Source organism: Dama dama, chromosome 32 (genome assembly GCF_033118175.1).
Source record: "Dama dama isolate Ldn47 chromosome 32, ASM3311817v1, whole genome shotgun sequence".
NCBI lineage: Eukaryota > Metazoa > Chordata > Mammalia > Artiodactyla > Cervidae > Dama > Dama dama.
Window position 1 is genome coordinate 30,494,726 of NC_083712.1, and position 21,798 is coordinate 30,516,523.

The following is a 21,798-nucleotide window of genomic DNA, read 5'->3' on the forward strand; positions in this document are numbered from 1 at the left end:
CCCATCTACAAAATATCACCCAGCAAACAATCTCAAAATAACCCTTCTGGCTGCTGCATGGCTACACTTGAATGATCACGGCAGTGTTTATGGAGTGCCACAATGCTTACAGGTGACGTTTTTAGAAGTTCTGTTGCAAGCACCTTTTCAAAGAGATTTATTTATATTGCAGCTCTACAAACCTCAGCATGAAACCTGGCATAAAGGAGCTCAGCTACTAAGAAGACTTTTTAAAAAGATAATTGGAGGGTTGGGGGGCCGGGGGGAGGGAACACATTAATTTAGTGATCTCTCTTATTAGAAAAGTAGAATAGAAATAAAAGGGAAGCTCATTTTATCCCAGACAGTGTTTCCTCTTCCATTAACAAAAGTGATTTCGGGATACATGTCAAAAAGGCACTGCTGTAGGTTCTTTCTTATCTGAGCCAAGCCAGCTGTATTTGGTTTTTAAATGGCAGTTTTCTGGAACAATGTAGGCTGGGGTGGTCCTCAAAAAATAGTCTAGTGTATAAATACCAACAACCACTGTGTATGGACCTGTCTGCTTTGCCATCCATGATATCCATGTGAGAGCTTCTCAACTACGACATACCCAGCAAACTTTCACATGATGCCTATAAAGCATACTTCCTGTAGTGTCTCTTTAAATCTCATTGAACAACTTCATGAGATAGATGTTACTACAAGCAGGAAGCTGAGACTTTAAAAAATTAAGTTATTTGCCCAAGATTATACAGCTGAGAAGTGTTCTGGAGGTGAAGAGTATGAGCCTTAGGGTGAAAAGGACCTTAGTTTAAATATGAACTCTGCAAACACTGGCAAGTTACCCTTGATTCTTGTTCTTTCAGTTGGTCGTTATGTTCTATTAAGTAGTCACAAACACTGAACGCATGAATGCTGAACCACTGCTCCTGGGGAAATACAACGTGACGTTCTTACAAGCCTCTGGTCACAAGATGTTCATCAACTGGCCAATGTATAGCCCGGCTGTATGTGTGTTTCTGTTTAAAGTCGCTTTATTCATAGATACTGTTGAGTATCTCAACTGTGCTAACAGTGACTCATGGCTGACAGCAGTGTAGCTCATGCCTGAAAAGAAGCTGATCTAACACCCTCTCAAAACTGCATCACAGTCTTCCTGACCTTAGGATCATGAGACAGGACTTCATTGCTTGGCATGGCCATTTTAAAGGGTGAAATCACCCTTAAAAAAAGTGTGAAGATGAGGCACTTGTTTACAGGATGAGAGCTGAGAAAGAAGGTGGAGAGTCCCCCTGTAGCGCCTCAGCTAGGGATTTGTGTGTTGGATAACCTGGATCTCCCCAACTCTGCACATGGCTAGGGATGACCACTAAAGCACCCCAAGTATTTATTATTTGGGGTTACAAAAAATTTCAACACCAAATTCACAGATATGAAATCCCCAAATATTGAGAATTGACTGTATTTATCTCAAAGTCTGTTTCTCCTCTGTATCTCAAGGGCAGTATCCCTCCTCACAGGGCCACTAGGAGCATTAAAAGATACAACACAGATGCAGCTTTCAACACAAAGTCTAGACAGGTGAGCACCCATCAGGAAAGGTTGCTATGGTGACTGCCCTTGTGGGTCTGGTAACCTGGCAGTGGAGCCAGGCAATCCAGAGGTGGCTGGCAGGTAATTGTACAAACCCAGAGGGCGCAGCTGCTGGGCCTGGGATGTGTTTCCAAGGATCCTTTTCTCCAGGGTATCAAAGGCCTGAGCCGAGCAAAAACTCTCCTCGGGAGTCCAGGCAGTTTGCACAGAGATGTAAATGAAGGAGCAGAGTAAATGACAACTGGCCTGGATGGGATTCAAAATCAGTGAGCTGGTCCTCTGGCAAGACCTCACTGCCTCGAACAAAAGATGGGGTGCATGTTAACCAGTGGGGGAGCCCTGGGCAGGGCCCCACAAGATTATTCTACAGTGTCAAATTAGGAGTGAAGGTAGAGGAGGTGGGTGAAAGGCTTCTCTTCCACCCCCACCTCCCCTCACCACCTTACAAGATCATTTTCAGGGGTCTGTGCTCAGGTTTTGGCTCAACACCTTCACATAGACTGGTTCAGCTCCAATTTCAAAGGTTTCATTGAGCCAAGTCTTGCTTTAAACTTTGGTGCCTTGGCCTCCTTCGTGGTTGAAAATCTGGGCTAAGTCACGTCTGCGAAATAAAAAAGGCCCAGCCAGCTTAACACAGGTCCCTAATTACTGGAGTTCTGGCTGACTGAGGCACGAAACAGCGTCAACAGCACACGTTAACAAAGGCTTTTCCTCCTCCCTGTATTCGTGGAGCGGGGCTACACGAGCTGGCTTCACTCTCTCACTGCCACAGGAGGCAAAGCCCACAAACAGAGGGACCAATGTGAGCCCAAGCAGGTGCAAGCCTGCAGCCAAAGCTCCTGCATCCCAGACACGGGTGAGACAAGCTCGGCTGCAGACAGGCGGCTCGAGAAGGAGCCTTCTCCCCCTCCTGGGGACCCAGAGGATTCAGATGACTGTATTCCATCCAGAACCAGCACTAATGAAGCGGAACGGCGGCGCGTGCAGGATGCTCTGCGCCCCGCCCCCACCCCATCACCAAGCCAGGCACATCTGCAAATTGATGCTGCTGTTCCCTAGACTCTGAATACTTGAAATTCTTCTTCAAATTTCCTTTTCACAAAATATTGAGCTCCAATATAAAAAAAAAAAAGTTAAAAAAATTTTAAAAAGAAATTTCCTTTTCACACTCTATGGAGATACTTCCTGATCTGCCAAGCCTCCAGCAGAATCACAGAGAACAACTGGACTCTCTTCCTTAACAGGCCCAAGGTCTATCTGCTGGTTTCCTTATTTTTATTTTTTGATATGGACCATTTTTAAAGTTTTACTGACTTGGTTTTAATATTGTTTCTGTTTTGGTTTTTTTGGTTGGGAGGTACGTGGGACCTCACCTTCCTGACCAGGGATCAAACCAGCACCCCCTGCATTGGAAGGCGAAGGCTTAAACACTGGACTGCCAGGGAAGTCCCTCCTTATGGTTTAGATTTCAGATGAAATGAACAACACTGCCTTCTAACGTTCTCTGGGAATGTTGAATTTTCTGCACTGTTCTTCAGAATTGGCTAACTCTACATTATTACAGGAGGTCTTAGAATCCAAGCTGCACATCACAGTCACGAATCTAAAAAACCAAACCCCTTGATCCAGAAGTTCTGATCTAGCGGCAGCCCTTGCGCCAAGTGGCCCCCTTGGGCCACATCACTTTCTACCCCATGGGCAAGAAGGATTAAAAGCCTGTCCCACCACGCTTGTTCCTCCTCAAAATGAAGAGGTCAGCTGTCTCTTGACAGTGAAGGAGCCCCCAGGTCCAGCCCCAGGAGGCAGGGGAGAGTAACTGATATACCTGAACACAAGAAAATGTTCAGAGTGGAAGCAGAGGGATGATTCAAAGATAATTTTCTCAGGTCCACTGGGTCAGCAGTAGCAAAGAACTTCCTAAAGGCACCTCCACCCCTTTGACTTTCAAGGAGCTCAAATTTACATCCCTTCATTGAATGGGTACAGATCCCAGGCTCTGGGCTACCAGTGATGACTAGGCTGACCACATTCAGCTCACTCTTTCCTCCACCGAATACGTGCATACAAATCACACTGCACCACGTCCTGGGCCAGGCAGAGTGAACTCACCGAGCATTTCCAGGAAATGACCCTCCTCTGGGAGGCGGCCGAGGGGACAGGACTTCTCAAGACACTGGGCTGCCAGCCAGGACCGCCGGCCGGCACAGGGCGGGGGAGCGGGAGGCGGGGGTGGGACCTACCTTCACGGCGTAGGTGCTGCCGGGATCCTCAGAGCAGGTGGCACAATAGTAAATGGCATCCCCTGAGTCACAGCAGGGCTTGTTACAAGTCAGCTTGAACAGGGACCAGTTATTCTCACTGAAGTGCAGCTCCTTCTTCTGGCCGCCCATGAAGAGGTCCTCGCACCTGGCCACGAGGCGGACCAGGGACTGGGCGTAGAGCCCCCCCAGCTTGGCGTAGGTGCCCTCCTTGCTGCTGATGCTATTCAGGAGGCTGTGGAGCTGCAGCTGGGTGCTGCCCGCCGAGGCCTGGCTGGACACGCTCAGCTGGGAGGACGAGGCGGAGGAGACCCCTTTGCCCTGCAGGCCTTTGCTGCCCCCCAGCCCCGGGGTGGGGCCCCGGTGGCCACTGCCTTTGGACGTTTTCTCCAGCGGCTCGGAAGCGGCGAAGATGTGCTGGTGGCGGCTGCCGGGGCCTGAGGGGTAGCTAAAGTGGGAGTCCTCATGGACACACACATTAGTCTCCGAGTGGCTGAGGTTCAGCTTGGGACTTGCTGTTCTGGGCTTGGGGGAACCCTGGGTCCAGAAGAAGCCATCCGGGGAAGAGGCCGCCCGACTCACGAGCTTCTTCTGGGGAAGAGGCGGGGGCTGCAGGGGGTCTCCGGGGGACACATCCTCAGTGGAGCCCGAAGGGAAGGGGACAGGGGCGAAGAGCTTCTTCCTGCTGTTGGTGGGCGAGTGAGCTGGCTCAGACGATGGACCTGAGAGAGAGAAACAGAAATTCTCAGGCTAGAAGTCCATGTTGCTCAGTTCCAGGGTCCTGTGGGCTTTTTTTTTTTTTTCCCCAATCAAAATAATTTATTTTATATTGTTTTTATCTATTTCTTAAAGAGACAACACATGCATATGAACAAATTAAAAGTGCAAAAAAGGTATACAATGCCAATGAGTCTTCCTCCTATCTGGTCCCTCAGCATCCAGTCCCTCTGATGTAAAGAAAACCACTGCTGGCAATTTCTTACGCATCCTTCTGGAGATTCGCCAAACAACCAAAATACACACACACGCAACATACACAGGTTTACACAAAGGAGAGCAAATAGTGCCCACTGATCCCAATATTCCTTTTGTTCATTTGCCACTATGGCTTGGAGATAGTCCACATGAGATAATGTCCAGATGTATTTCATTCTTTTTAACAGGTGCCCCACTCTGTATCATCATGCGCAAGTATCGTAATTTATTAACCAGACCCCGCTGGATGGATACTTAGGTCGCTTCTAACATGTAGCAAACAATGTTGCAACAGCGACAAAAACTTGAACATGTGTGGCTTGGCTGGATTTTTTCAAAAAGTCAGTTTATAGAGGCTAGTGTTTAGCTGCAGTATAATGCCTCCTTCTTAGTGTGTAATTCTAAGAGTTTTGACGAACCTCCCTGATGGCCTGGGGGACAGGGCAGGCCCACAGACATTTTAGAAGGCAAACAATGGTGGTGGTGGTTTAGTCATTAAGCTGTGTGCATCTCTTATGACCCCATGGACTGTAGCCTGCCAGGCTCCTCTGTCCATGGAAGTTTCCACGCAAGAATGCTGGAGTGGGTTGCCATTTTCTTCTCTGGGGATCTTCCCAACCCAGGGATTCAACACAAGTCTCCTCCATTGTGGGCAGATTTTTTTTTTTTAACCACTGAGCCACCAGGGAAGCCCAGAGGGCAAAGGAAGGTGATTTTATAAAAGAAGCAGCAGAAAAGTGAGTGGTTCCTAGGCCCCTGAGTTCCCAGAGTGGTGCACATGGATACTGATATGATTCTGGGAAAGTTCCATCACTGCCCCAGGTCTCCACAGTGCACAGGTACGTCCAGAAACATCACAGAAGGTGAGATGGACAGCCAATCTAGACAGAGCGAAGACTGAACTTAGTCTTTGTATCACTGCATGAAATGGAGAGTTCACAATGAAACAAGATTTCAGGTAAAAAAAAAAAACATTTAAGAAAAGATATTGACATTGGAGACAAGAAAGTGCCAAGTGAAATGATACTCATTTATTTCATTCTAAGAACTGATTCAAAGATGTACCCACTATTTTAATAAAAGCTTTTAGGGGGATTAAAAAAAAACCCATTAACTGTATCCATATGTGGTAAAATGCATGCTGTTATCCTGAAGGTTAAAATGTGAAAGAAACAGGGGTCTCAGATTTAAGGAAATGGACAGTTATGATGTGCACCCATCATTTTCAGGGGGCCACCGACCTCTGGGATCTAATGGCTGATGACCTGAGGTGAAGCTGATGTAATAATAATAAAGTGCACAATAAATGTAATTTGCTTGAATCATCCCAAAACCATCTCACCCCCTGCCACCCACAGTCTGTGGAAAAACTGTCTTGCAGGAAACCAGTCCCTGGTGCCAAAAAAGTTGGGGACCACTGTGACTGTGCATGTCACCTAAGGGCAGGGCATGCAGTACCTCTCTGAACCCCTCCCCTCTCAGCAGGACGACGAGAAGGAACGATGTACAACTCAGAGGCCTGAGACAAGCGGAGAGAGGCCCCAAAGAAAGGCCACTGTTAGTTTTGCGTCACTCCACTCAAGGACTTTGTAGGGCTGCTCGTGAATACGTGATCACTGTTCATGCCTGAGTCTCTCTGCTTTCTCCAGCCGAAGTGGGACAGAAGCGGCCAGCAGCAAGCCTGTCACATCCACATGGGCAGGGCGTGGTGTGGGGGTGGTCTCCTCACTTAAGATGCTCCTCCACAGGCAGGAGAGAGCAAAGTGGACGACCAGGTCCTCAGGCGTTGACATCCGTGCCCCAGCCCCACTGACCAGCCTCAGTGAGCAACAGCAGAGCAAGCCCAGTGCGAAGGCCCCAGAAGGACAGAGTGAGTACACACAGCTCGTTGAACCCAGGAGCTGGGAACCAGGTTCAGGCAGAGATGTATTATCAACACGCAGAAGGTAAGGGTGGGAGAGGAGTGGAGTGTGATCAGAATTCTGGTCAATCAGCCCTGAACGTTGACTGGCAGGACTGATGCTGAGGCTGAAGCTCCAATACTCTGGCCACCTGATGCAAAGAGCTGACTCATTGGAAAAGACCCTGATGCTGGGAAAGATTGAGGGCAGGAGGAGAAAGGGATGACAGAGGATGAGATGGTTGGATGGCATCACCGACTCAGTGGACATGAGTTTGTGCAAACCCTGGGAGATGGTGAAGGACAGGGAGGCCTGGTGTGCTGCAGTCACTCCATGGGGTCACAAAGAGTTGGACACGACTGAGCGACTGAACGACAACCAGCAACAGGGACACCCTGCCTATGACTCCTGGCCCAGTTCAACTGGACGGGGAGGCCTGTGACGAATCAGCTTGTGGACCAGCCCCCTCTTTTAGCCTCATGCTTATACCCACCCCCTGTTTGGTGTGCTTTTCTTGCCTTCCTTGTCTGGCTCTCACCACATCCCTTTCTGCCTCTACCCTGATCTGAGGGTGCACAGAGAGATGTCAGCTGTCAATCTTACTCAGCTGAGTTTCCTCATTTAAAACTGACCAGACTGCATCTCCACGAAGGCCCCTTCCAAAACTAATAGTCTACAGTTTCAGCCACTCTTTCCATTTTCAACAGCTCCTCAAGTATATTCTGTCTCAAAGCTGCCCCTGAAAGAAAATACCTCTAGGCTGATGGTTATCTGGCTTCCTCTGTTCCTCTAGCTCTAGCTCTCACAAGCTGTGGCTGGAAAACTTTTCAGTCTTTAAGAATAGCAGGAATCTTAAAAAAAAAAAAAAAATATATATATATATATATATATATATACACATATATATATATATATATAAATCAGCGACACTTCTTATTTCTGGATTACCAAAGAAAACCAAGAGGCTGTGCTTTAGCACAAAAAATAATGTGTCTGTTTCTCCAAAGAAGACATACAGATGGCTAACAAACACATGAAAAGATGCTCAACATCACTCATTATTAGAGAAATGCAAATCAAAACCACAATGAGGTACCATTACACGCCAGTCAGGATGGCTGCTATCCAAAAGTCTACAAGCAATAAATGCTGGAGAGGGTGTGGAGAAAAGGGAACCCTCTTACACTGTTGGTGGGAATGCAAACTAGTACAGCCGCTATGGAAAACAGTGTGGAGATTTCTTAAAAAACTGGACATAGAACTGCCATATGACCCAGCAATCCCACTTCTGGGCATACACACTGAGGAAACCAGATCTGAAAGAGACACGTGCACCCCAATGTTCATCGCAGCACTGTTTATAATAGCCAGGACATGGAAGCAACCTAGATGCCCATCAGCAGATGAATGGATAAGGAAGCTGTGGTACATACACACCATGGAATATTACTCAGCCGTTAAAAAGAATTCATTTGAACCAGTCCTAATGAGATGGATGAAACTGGAGCCCCTTATACAGAGTGAAGTAAGCCAGAAAGATAAAGAACATTACAGCATACTAACACATATATATGGAATTTAGAAAGATGGTAACGATAACCCTATATGCAAAACAGAAAAAGAGGCACAGAAATACAGAACAGACTTTTGAACTCTGTGGGAGAAGGTGAGGGTGGGATATTTCAAAAGAACAGCATGTATACTATCTATGGTGAAACAGATCACCAGCCCAGGTGGGATGCATGAGACAAGTGCTCGGACCTGGTGCACTGGGAAGACCCAGAGGAATCGGGTGGAGGGGGAGGTGGGAGGGGTGATCGGGATGGGGAATATGTGTAAATCTATGGCTGATTCATATCAATGTATGACAAAAATAATAATAATAATAATAATAATAAAATTTAAAAAAAAATGTGTCTGTTCAGGCAGTTGGAAGGAAGTGATTTTTCTCCTTTGCCCTGTAGGTGTTCTCTTGCTTTCTTGTGGGAACTGTGAGTCAGTGGCTTTGATGAGATCTATATCCTGCAACCTCTGAACTAAGTCGAGCCAGGAGTACTGGATATTAGAAGGAGGCATGGCTTCAAGGATTAGCGTGTAGGCTGGTTCCTTTTTATTTCTTAGATGTTAGGTGTTTGTCACCCAACAAGCACCGCCTAAAGCACAGAGCAGTCAGACAACGGCATTGCACAGGAGGCTCCCAGCCAGGCGCCTGCCCGGCAGATGGGAAGGACTACAGGACACAGACCTTACCCAGTGGAGTGAGGCTCATCGGAAATGTTCCCTTTCCCTGTATGACTGGGCATTATATACATTCTCTCTGATGACTCCCAGGCAACACAGGACCGAATTACATCTCAGCTGTTAATATTCTTAGGGCTTCTCAGAAAGAGATGTCCACATGTAACCCTTCTAGATGAAACTTTGTGATTTCTCCACCACAAGACAGGCAGCAGCCGTCTTCTACCCAATCGCAGGCGCCCCCGAAAGCCCACTCTGGCTCGGTCGTGTTCTTGACTCTTCCGTGGGGCACCTCCTCGGAAACACGGCTAGACTCTTACTATGAGTAGCAGCTGCCATCCTCTGCATTTAGAAGAGCCAGAAAAAAGAGGGAACAAACATGCCTTGACACCTAAAATAGTCTCAAAACTCACAGGCAAGCCACTGGTTTAGAAAAATGTGCCTAAAAAAATCATGAAACACTTTGGCCAACAGCCCATATTCTCAGGACTTGGATCCAAGGGCGCACGAGACAGAGTCAGATATATCCTGGGGTTTTAGGCCGGTGTTAGGTCACTATGTTTCCAAATTCTGGCTTATAATTAAGGGTATAAAAAGGGTAAGAATGGAAAATACTTTCCTGGGAAGTCTGCCTACATCACAGTTACATCATTGGTAGTTTTTTTAAAATGACTTTGCGTACTAATAGGGCCAGAGAGCTACAAACCCCATTTCCTAAGTTTTCCCTCCAATTTTCAATTCTGCATATCAAGCCGGTAACTAGCTATACAGCAGAACAGCCCTGCATCTCGTTAGTGGCTGTGCTTCAGAGAAAAGTCTTTCCTCGGACGAAACAAACTATCACATGGTGCATGGGGTGGGATCTTAGAACAACCGACGGGAAGGTGAACTCATTTGGTGCCATCCTATTTAGAAAGCAGAGAAGAGGAACCAGGATTTCAACGGTCCAGAAAAAGAGCTTAACTCCTATGCAGAAACACAGGCCAAAAGTTCAACCCCAGCACTGTGAGGTTTTCTTATTACAGAGTCCTCTCTTCTGGCTGGGTTTTAATAGGTACTTTCATTGTTCTCTACAGCCAAAATGAGAGCTGGGCTTCAGGAGGAAGTGGTCAGTCCAGTTTTGAAATGTATAAATAAGCTGGTGTGGCTCCCTCGGCGCCCGGCTCTGCCTTCTGACAGCAGATGTAAAGGACGAAATGACACAGACCCTGACAGCAGGGAGGCCAGAGCAAATGTGGGGACAAAGGGCCGGGTCCCAGCTCAGAGGCCCCCAGCCCAGCTCCAAACTTTAACTTTGGCATCTGACTGCTCTCCACCCTTTAAAGGAAAGTAAATGGAATTTTCTTTTGTTTGAAACACTTAAGTGTTTTGTGGATCTTTTTTTAAAATGAGGGTAAGAGGAAACGACTGGCTGGCTGGAAATGACTGTATAGATTAATCCATTCATTCACTCAGTATTTCTTGAGCACCTACTACAGGCAAGGCAGAGGGAACAGAGTAGATGGAGAAAACCTTGTCTGCACTATGGCCTGCCTCAATCCCTACATGTTCAGGGTGAAAAAACTGAAGCCATCGGTGGAGGCCAGCATCACACAGGAAGTGGTAGTCTTGAAGATTTTGGCCAAAACCCCTTCCCCGCCCACCCCCCCCACCCCCCCACCCCCACCCCCCCCAGAAAATGTTAAGGGTGGAGGATATGTTTTAGACTCACAGAGAGTAACTTTTTCCTCCAAAGGAAAACTGTACAAGCTCTTGTTTGGTTCCACAATCAAAATAGACTAAGCTCTATTTTTTTTTTTTTTGTTAAAGGAAGGCACATGACATTCCTTCAAGACGAATGCTTACTTTTTCAAGAAGGCAAACACGGTCTGAAAATGGAAGCATATTATTAGCATTTTACAATTATATGGAAAATGCGGCATTTGTGAGATGCCTCTCTGGACTGCTTAAGCATCCCAGTGATCAAGATGGGCAGGCCATTGACACGCAAAATGGGGAAGCACTGTCTCAGTTTGGAAAACAGGCTCATGTAAAATATTTCACGTCTACAGCCTGTGTGTGCTTCCAGAATCATGATTCTTCCCATTATAACACAATCATTAAGGGTTTGCTTCCAAATTAACAGTAGAATGTTCAAGGCACTTTTGCGTGCCACTGATGGAAGCATAAATTGACATTTTTAGAGGTTAATTTGGTAACATCTATTTTAAAATGCATATATGTTTTGACATATCAATTCCACTTCTAAGAAGTTATCTTACAGATACGCTCACCAAATTATCTCAGTGTATGTCCCAGGATGTTACTGTAGACTTGTAAAGAAAGGAACCTACATATGCATTGACAAGAGAAGGGTTTAACTAGTTCATACAATGAAAAAATATGCAGCATGAAAAGAAAATGAAGTTGACCTAGAGGTTCTGATTTGAAGGACTTCAAGATACAGTAAGTACAAAAGTGTGTAGAACTAAAGCTTATGATATTTGGAATATGGATACAAATTTGTGAGATCATATAGAAAAAATGTTCCAAGTGGAGGTGGGAGCTGGGGTGGGAGTGTCTGAAGACTGGTTTTCATTTTATATTTTTCTTCATTGTTTAGATTGTATCACAGACATGTATAGACTTTACTGAAATAATAATATATATATGTTTTTAAATTTAGTTTAAAGGGAATGGCTCAATCTAAGGTGAAGCTTTAAGTCTGGTGATATTGTGAGGGCTCAGGCCACACTTGCACTTAAAAATCAGTATCTTTTCTTTAGGATAATTTCTCCCACCTTTAGTAATAGATTTTCCAGAACAGAACCCATGACTCAGTCTGTCTCCATGGAGGGTTGGGAAGAGAGATACAGTGTTAGAGCAAAACATGGATGGAATATATTAGACTGAAGCCATCCATTTAGGATCAAGTGTTCTAACAAGCCTGCTTTAATTAATTGAAAACACACTATTTTTGGCTTGAAAGTTTTAGATGTCTTTTTCAGGACCACCTTTTTTTTTTTTTTTGATTGCTTCATGTAGCTTGCAGGATCTCAGTTCCCTGAAGCAGGGATTAAACCCAGGCCACAGCAAAGCCTAGAATCCTACCTACTAGGCCACCGGGGAACTCCCAGGATCACCTTTTTGAAAATATTGTTTCTTCTTACAGAGGCTCAGATAATAGCCTGAGTGGGTTGAGCAAGGACTCAGTGAGGGTCGGGCTGACGTCTGCTCTTTGTGGACTTTCTCTCTCCCCTTGACAGGTGCGCCCCGCCCCCTTCCCGCATGACTTTTCCCGATAGCACTTATTGCCATGTGATACACTGGCGACCTGAGTTCTTCATCTTCCTCACTGTCCATGTCTCCTCACTAGAATGTGAGCTCTATGAAAGAAGGGACATGCCACTTTCTGTCCCTGCTGTGTCTTCAACATCTAAAATTGTATTCAATCCATAGTAGTGTGGGACTTCCCAGGTGGCTCAATGGTAAAGAATCTGCCTGTCAATGCAAGAGATGCAGGGGACCCAGGTTAGATCCCTGGGTCAGGAAGATCCCCCTGCGGAAGGAAATGGCAACCCTCCTCCAGTATTCTTGCCTGGGAAATCCCGTGGACAGAGGAGCTGGGCAGGCTACAGTCCATGGGGTCGCAGAGTCTGACGCAACTGAGCACATCGTTTGTATTCAATGAATACCTATCAAACTAATGACTGCATTAACGTCTATATTTTAAAAATTCTCTCGGCATTATCACTGAGAAATACAAGCTCACTACTGTCAAGATAGTTAATGAACTTTCTATGCCTCTGGTTTGCCAGCGACAAAAATCAGAACAGAAACACTGCCTGGGTATATTTCTTCATGGGAGTTTATAGTCACTACTGTCTAATTATTTAGACCTCTCATCTATCCCTTGTGACCACATTTTCAGTTCAATGGGAGATGGGAGCCTGACTTCCATGATGTTTGTTTAACTGTGGAACTCTTAATTGAAATGTTATCCTACATCAAAAGGGAAAATGATCTTAATGCAATTATGAGGTTTGCAATATTTAAAAGTAACCATTTAAAAGCACACGAGTCTCCTGATGACCATTCCTCCCACCCCCATCCAACCATTCACTCCAGATGACCTTCCCCTTGGCAGCATTCATAGATCTGTCCTTACACATGCAGTTTGTCCCTCCCTAACCAAGCATAAACCTGACAACTGCTTAGATGGATTTTTCCTTTCACCGAGCTGACCCACTGTTCAATGGAACTGCCCACATGGACAAATGGGATAACAGATGTGCTCAGAGGAGTACGAAATGTGACACAAGCACAAAGAGCTGAATTAACATTGATACAAAAGTATTTTGTCAAGTTTAGACAAACTCTTTTTTTTTAAAAAAATGCAACAAAGTTACAGCTTGCAATTATGTTTATTTTGCTTATAAAATTAAAAACTTTTGCAGGGGGTGGGCCACAAAACCTGGATAGAAGAAAACTTTCACCATGAACCCAGATGAGTTTCCAAGAAGTTTCTAAAAACTACTATGCTACATGCCCTGGAATGACTTTGTCCTCAACTCACTCAGGCTTGCTCATACCGCAGACTCGCAGACTCGGAGTCCACAAAATGTGTCATTTTCATGAGTGAATTCTTACTGACAAAATCAGTAATCAAATGGTCTCTTTTGATTTGATCTATAATATTAAAGAGGTCAATGCTACATTCTTGAATTAACTCTACCTGTCCTATCTTGGTTCCCTGTCTCAGCTTCAGCACTAGATGCCAAATAGTAACAAAAGGCACGATGGGTAAGTATTTCTGCTCCAAGGTAAAAGTGAGTAAGGATCCATGAGACGAAAAGCTCACTGTTCAACAACAGATTGAAGCCAGCTGCCTTGGCTAATAATGAGTGGCTAAATGAAGGGTTTCTTACATTTCATGACTGGCGGTTCTGGATAGCCTCCAGATTAATGTTTAAGAGACATTAAAAAGGAGAAAAGAGAGCATTCCTGTGGTCTCTTGCCAGTTTCAAAGCAGGGTTCTCGGTACAGAGCCATACGTAGGAGCAGCAGATAGAAACTGGTTTGCTCTGACGAGCCAGAGTCTGGTTAAGAAGGTATTGGGTTGCCCAAAAAGTTTGTTTGGGTTTTTCCATAACGTGTTACAGAAAAACGTGAATGAACTTTTCGGCCAGTGCAATATATACCTTTTTGTTATTCCAGGAATCTAGATTTTGAGGGGCATTTCCATTGAATAGCTCACAGTAAAAGGATAACCATGAAAATGTATCCTTTTTAAAAAAAATCAAAGCATAGCTGGTTTACAATGTCATCTCAGTGTCACATGGACAAGTGTTCATTTTAATTCTAAAAGTCTGGGTTAGGGGTCACCAATGTACTCATAAACCCCCAAGTAGCTCCCTACTTCCAAACTCCACAGACTGGTGTGGAGAGCTCTGCACCAGCCCGCCCCCGGCCGCCCGCCCCCGTGTAGACTAGCGCCCCTCATTCGCTTCCACTCAAGTGTGTCAGGCTGGTCTCACCATTTCGCCCTGTGCCTTGCTAACCTGTGCCTTTTTTCCTCCTGAACTGATTCCGTAACCTGAAAAACCCCCTCTTCCTCCCACCACCTCCTCAAGTTTAACCACTCTTGACACAAGAGTCCCATCTCTTCAGGAAGCCTTCTCTGAACCCTCCACCCGCCCTCACTGATTCCTCTCTCTCTGGACGCTTTCATAAGCACTCTTGTTCTGAGCAGCCCAATTTGCTTGCTTACTCCATCCACCCATGGGTCAGGAATTTTAATCTTACCTTCCTGGCTAGACGGTAAGAGCCCAAGAGCAAAATCATTATTTGCTGGTTCCAAGAAGAAAAGTGCTGGAGCAATTTAGTCCAGTTCTCACCAACGCGAGCTGGTGGGTGGCAGATGGAAGACCCTCCCACAGAATGGCTCACAATCCTGAAAGGGCAGGTCCCCGCGGACCAGCACAGGGTTTAATGGTTCATGTGCCCAGCCCAGCCCTCCACAAAAATGTGCTTTGTAGAAATTTCTGCACAATCCAAGGGGGAAAGGAAAAAGATAGACGCCCAGGACAACCTGCAGAGAAAGAAAATGTTCTTTTGCCACATCCCACCCAAATCAAGGCTAAGATATTTCCTGTTTTTAAGTCAGATCTATCGGAAGTTTCCCATCAGAACACACCACAGACTGACTTCTATGCTTCTGTCTGAGTGGCACTAATCTTTTAGATAGAAAAATGTTGGTGACAGTAAATTCACACCGGAACTTTCTACTCTAAAAACGCCAACAGAGAAGAAATATTTCCTTAGGACTGAGAGGGTCATGATAGCACACGTTCAAACCTATCGTGCTAGGGCAAGTCGATGAGAAATACAGGAGTCAACACACACACACACTCACACAAATGTTAAAGGCTGAAGGTTCTAATACTACCCATCAAAACTACAGGAAATCGAGAGTTCTTTTTTTTAGGAATACAGTCATCCCTCATTATCCCTGGGGGAACTGGCTCCAGGAATCCCCTGGGATGCCAAAATCCATAGATGTTCAAGTGCCTTATACAAAGCAGCAGCAGAGTACCGTCAGCCTGCTGTATCCGCAGGTTCTGCATCCATTGATTTAACCAAAGATTTAACCTTGGGAACCTGTTCGGAATCTGTGAATTCAGAGCCTGCAGATATGGGTGGGGGCGGGCAGGGGGAGGCAACTGTATACCCAACCAGGACATGTGTACATGTGTGATAAATTGCTTCCGACTCTTTGCGACCCTAGGGACTGCAGCCCGCCAGGCTCCTCTGTCCATGGGATTCTCCAGGTAAGAACACTGGAGTGGGTTGCTTTGCCCTCCTCCAAGGGATCTTCCCGACCTAGGGATCGAACCCACATCTCTTGCTTCTTGTGCACTGGCAGGTGGGTTCTTTTACCACTAGTGTCACCTGGGAAGCCCAATCAGGACACACCCACATATGAAGCCTTGGAGCTTTATCCAAAATCTCTGGGATTGGTGGTGGTCTGATGAAGCCTCCATGCTTTAATTCAACAAACACCGATACAAAAACCTGCTATGTATCCAAGTAAGTGTGTGCATATGTGTGTGTGCATGCCTGTGAAAGAAAAGGAGAGACAGAGGGTGGAGGGAGAGGGAAGTTGGGATTGCCACTGTGAACCAATCCTGAGGAGAGAAATCAAGTGCAGACCTACATATATAATGACTCATTACCCAGGGGTCAGGAGTCTTTCGATAAGCTTCCAACCTCCCACCGTATTGCCATGTGGAGGTACTATGTGTAACTGGAGAGGGAGATACGGGGTGAAGCACCTTGCCATAAATTCAACAGGGAATAAGAACTTTTCTGGTGGTCCAGTGGTTAAGACTCCACCTTCCAATGCGGGGGTGTGGGTTCCATTCCTGGTTGAGGAATTAAGATCCCACATGCCATGCAGTGGGCTTCCCTGGTAGCTCAGCTGGTAAAGAATCCACCTGCAATGCAGGAGACCCTAGTTCGATTCCTAGATCAGGAAGACCCCATGGAGAAGGGATAGGCTACCCACTCCAGTATTCTTGGACTGCCCTAGTGGCTGAGACAGTAAAAAAAAATCTGCCTGCAATGCAGGAGACCTAGGTTGGGAAGATCCCCTGGAGGAGGGCATGGCAACCCAGTCCAGTATTCTTGCCTGGAGAATCCCCATAGACAGAGGAGCCTGGTGGGCTACAGTCCACGGGGTTGCAGAGTTGGACACGACTGAGTGAATAAGCATAGCATAGCACGTGCTGTGCAGTGCAGCAAAACAAATAAATAAATAAAAATAAAGAGAACTCTTAAAAAAAAAAACTCCTCGTTAGAGTCTATTTTGTGGGGAAAGTGGGACCGAGACAGTAGGTCTAGCTCAATGCTTCCGAATCTTGGCAATTAACCCAGGCCTGGCCTTCCAGGCTCAGGAGAATCTAAGCCTCACCATCAAGGTCAAGTGTGTTACCTCCATCGCTGCAGGTCCTGGAGTCGGAGGCCAGGCTGTCCGTGGAGCCTGTGGTGAAGCTGACGTGGACGCCCCTGAAGGACGGGCTGAGGCTCTCAGCGGAGCCCTGGCTCACTTTCTCCAAATCAGAGCTGCTCTTGTTCATTTTTAAAAGGTGCCTGGAAAATGTAGAAACAAATGATAAAAATAATTAATTTGGTCTCTGTTCCAAAAAAACCAGCCAATGGAGTATGAACCTACTATGTTCTTGAAGCCTGACCAGTGCTGCCAAGTTCTGAAAAAATGATTTGGGGGAAGACAGAACAGGGGATCTTCTGAAACCTTATACACACGAATGGCAGGTGATTTCTTGAGTGTGATTAAAGACAAGTGAGTCTATTAAATTTGGAAAAGCCCCCAAATCATGATTTGGGAGGAACTGCCTTCATACTCTGGAGAAGGCAATGGCGCCCCACTCCAGTATTCTTGCCTGGAAAATCCCATGGACGGAGGAGCCTGGTAGGCTGCAGTCGATGGGGTCGCTATGAGTCGGGCACGACTGAGCAACCTCACTTTCACTTTTCACTGTCATGCATTGGAGAAGGTAATGGCAACCCACTCCAGTGTTCTTGCCTGGAGAATCCCAGGGACCGGGGAGCCTGGTGGGCTGCCGTCTATGGGGTTGCACAGAGTTGGACATGACTGAAGTGACTTAGCGGCAGCAGCAGCAGCAGCCCTCATACTCTGGCCCCCTCTGCCAAAACATGTATGTCAGCTATTATACTATGTGTCATCTCTACAAAGAAAAATTGAACATTATCACACAAGCCAATGTACAGAGATATACAGAGATTGTGGAGGTTTTGCAAGATCACAGGACAAGTGAACTGTGGACCAAAAACAAAAGATTTCTTCTGTGCTTGGTACTCTCTCGATATAGCTTCAAAGGGTCTAGCTTGTTCCATGGAATTAAAGGAAACATTATTTCAATTTTAACTAGACGTGTAGTGCAATGCTTAGATAGAACCATATTAAACCTTATACCAAAACTAAGGAATGAATCTGCCCTTAGGCTTTCTATGAAATCTTTGATTGTGTCTCTAAGATAGAATGACTGATGCATTGGGGACAGGAATATCAAGTTCAAGAAAAGGGCCTCGCCTTGGAGAAAACAGTTCCCTTATTAAGTAGAAGGTTTAGCTGATTGATTTCCCTCTTTCTGAGGACCACATGAATATTCACTCTGACCTGACATTTTCCCCACGCAGTGGGACAGACCACAATCAATCCCCTCTCCCTGTTGGTGGTAACCTAGATTTGTCCGGACTGATATCTCCTGATGACACCCCTCTCCCACCACGGTGGATCTATATCTCAATATCTGCTGTAGGAAATACACAAAACAGTATTGATTTGGTATCAGAACTGCCTTATTTAATGCATATGACCTTACAGCCAAGAATGTATTGATTGTTCTTTGTGTTCAGCATTGCCCAGCCCTGTGTGGTCCTCACAGGCAGTGGAATCTCTTGTTCATTAACAGAAAAGTTTAGAGAAAGTTTGCTTCCATGAAACATGTTCTCCAGAGATATGTCTCTCTCCCTACCTCCCACCCTTAGGACTGCATTTTTAAAAGTTTTAAAGCTATTACACCTAAATATGACAGTGATGGCAATGTTACAACTAATAATATTCTTTACATTCCAATGTCACTCTAGGGGCCTTGGGGATATCAAATCTTAGGAAGTTCTGTGGTAGTAGATTGTCTTTATTTTACCCTCTGCCAAAATATCATCATAGAAGGTTTCATAAAAATTTTTTATTTTATGATTTTTATTTTATGATCCAACAACAGATGCAACAACAATGGCTTTTGCAGATGAGGCCAAGATATGAAGTTGTGAATAATGACAAGTCCTCAGTCTAGGTAAAAAAATAAAAGCTAGGTCTCTCTGGCAATGCAACCACATCAGAGTGGCCCTGCAGTCTCCTGGTCTACAGGCTCAGAAAACTGCCATGGGAGAAATTCCAGCACCACAGCTGCTGAGCTGATGCAGAAAAACACCAGAAGAAATGTATATAAATAGAGAAAACAAAACAAAAAGTAAATGTGGTATGTGTGAGAACATACACATGATTATTTAGTATAAAGTGAAGCATTAAAAGAAAGAAAAATGTTCAGTTGCCATATGCAAAAGGAACAAAGATATTAAATGACTGGTAGTGAATGAATGGCCAGCTCAATGTGTGTCAAGGCAGTTTAACAAAATAGAATAGACCAGAAATAAAAATGAAAAGAGTAAGTGTTTGTGAAACTTCTGTTTCAGAGGGGTGTGTGTGTGTGTGTGTGTGTGTGTATTGGATCACAGTATTAAATATATTTCTTAAAATATATTTTAGAAACTTAGTTTTAAAAAGGTTAAAAGTCATCACTCTAGAATAGGGATAGACAAACCTTTCCTTAAAGGACAGGTGGTAAATATTTTAGGCTCATGGATCATATAGTCTCTGTTGCAAGTATCAGCTCTGCTTTTGTAGCAGGGAAGGAGCCACTGACAATACGTAAACAAATGGACATGTTTTCTGGTAAAACTTTTTTTACAACACAGATAGCTGACCTGTGGGTGGTAGATGATGACTCCCAATCTAGAACAGTCTTGTTCAATAGAAATATAATGCAAGTCATGTACATATATACAAAATTAAAAAAATTTAGTAGCTAAATTAAAGGTAAAATTAATTTTTACAATGTATTTTACTTCACAAAATACATAAAATATTGTCATTTCACTATGCAACAAATATAAAATTAATGAGATATTTTATAGTTTTTTCATTCCAAGTCTTCAAAATCTGGTTTATATTTTATATTTATAGCACATTGCAATTTAGGCTCCCACATTTTAGCTAGTGGCTACTGCACTGTGTAGGGCAGATCTAGAGAAACTCACATATGGGGAAGACTATTCACAGTGTTACTAACAGCAGAAACAAAATCATAGGCAGTCCAGTGGCCATCAGTAAAGGAATGGAAGACTATACACTGTGGTATATAGTCTTGTATCAGAGTACCATATAGCATTCAAAAATAAATAAACTTGATTTAAATGTACTAGTATGAAAAGAATTCTTAAAATGCTAACTGTTAAAAGTAGCTTGCAAAAGGCTCAAGTGTGACACCATTTATATACAATTATAAGACACATTACAATTCTATGGATTTTTGACATATTTTACCACATACACGTGGTAAAATGGAAATGACACTCAACTTCAAGACAGTGATGACTCTGGGTAGCAAGGAGAAATTGAAATGGAAATTGTGTAGGGAGGGATATTCCACGGTATCCGTAATATTCCCTTAAAAAAAAAACAACCCAAAACAGAGAACAAAATGGTAATTATTTGAAAAACCTTGGACATGTGTGTGTGTGAAAGTCACTCAGTTTTGTCTGACTCTTTGTGACCCCATGGACTATATAGTCCATGGAATCCTCCAGGCCAGAATACTGGAGTGGGAAGCCTTTCCCTTCTCCAGGGGAACCTTCCTAAGCCAAGGATCAAACCCAGGTCTCCCTCATTAGAGGTGAATTCTTTACCAGCTGAGCCACAAGGGAAGCCCCTGGACACGTGAAAGTTTCTGTACCAAAAAACCCTCAAGAAGCCCAGGTTCCTGACCAGTAACTAAAACCCCACAGGCAATTAGGATGCTTAGATGTAAATAAGGAGGAAAGGGGTGACCCTTTTATAAAATCTTTCATATGAACTGCATCAAATCTCATCCACCTTGGAAACCTATATGATCTGTTGTCTTAGAGAATGGCGAGTTCAATTATCGAAGGAACACAACCACACCAGACTTGAAAATGAAAAGGGGGAAGCTGGCCATCAAAGCGGGGACAGACAATCACGTTGTTTTTGTGTCTCCAGTCTGTGTGTGCAATAGATTTCTCAAGAATCCTTGCAAAAGGCTTAAGATTCCAAAGGTGACTTTTCTGGGCCCTAATAGATTGTTCCATCAGATGCGAGGCCGGATGAGAATCCAAAGGCACTCAGCAATACACAGCCAGACTGTACTTATTCTCTTTTCAAGGCTCTTTTCCTTCATTAATGATAGTTTGACTTGCCTTTCATAAAACTGGTGCAAACCATCTATGCGGTGAACTCTGATGTCATGTGATTTAAGGAAGTGGCTTCATGAGGCCAAAGCCACATGCTCTAGTCTTTCCTCTCTGGGTGGCGAATAACACTCTTATCAGCTGCAGTGAGGAGCAGTGCCTGCACAGATGTCATTGCTCGGCACTGTGATAAATGACTTGTTCTTGCTCAGACTTCCTTCCCTACCTCCCCCCATGATTAGACACGGTCACAGGAGAGCAGCGTGAGATACACAGCCAGTGGCACAGCGTCCTTAGAGATCTGAACCCTGCAGCTGCTGCCCAGTGTTTGCAGAATGGCTTTTCCCCCCATTGTCCTTAGAGAAAGAAGCCTTGCCAGAGTTTTCTCCCTACCGTATTGGTAGAAAGCTGCAGAAAAATAATAATAATCCAGCCGGAAGAGCCATCTGCCAGACTTCCTCATTCGTAGGAAAAAAAAAAAAACCAAGTCTAAAAATAGCCCCAAGTTTTCAGAATGCCCAAAATTCTGAACAGATACCAGACCCTAGTCGGGGCAGAGACTGTATCTCAGACACGGCGGCTAGAATCCTCATACGCAGCACAACTGAAAGTGTGACCGAGGCGAATGTTCATTCTCAAAGCTCTGAGTCTGGGTTAGTTCACATCTATTTGGTTGAGAAATGTTTGCCCCTGGAGCGAAAGGTAAGAGAAGCCGCACAGTACCAGTGTGCGGTTTTACACTAGCTCTCCAGACCCCTGGACACAGTTATCCCACCCAGTCT

General features: G+C 44.9%; 1 protein-coding gene across 3 annotated transcripts in view; it reads right to left on the reverse strand.

Annotated features, from left to right (window-relative positions):
• Positions 1-21,798, reverse strand: part of PRAG1 (PEAK1 related, kinase-activating pseudokinase 1) — a 46,150-nt gene that overhangs the window by 2,812 nt on the left and 21,540 nt on the right. For all 3 annotated transcript variants that reach the window (XM_061134916.1, XM_061134917.1, XM_061134915.1), the window contains 2 exons: positions 16,920-17,077; positions 3,816-4,555 (listed from right to left, as the gene is read on the reverse strand). In XM_061134916.1, the coding sequence (XP_060990899.1) occupies positions 3,816-4,555; positions 16,920-17,077 (898 nt within the window). The remainder of the gene's footprint in view (positions 1-3,815; positions 4,556-16,919; positions 17,078-21,798) is intronic.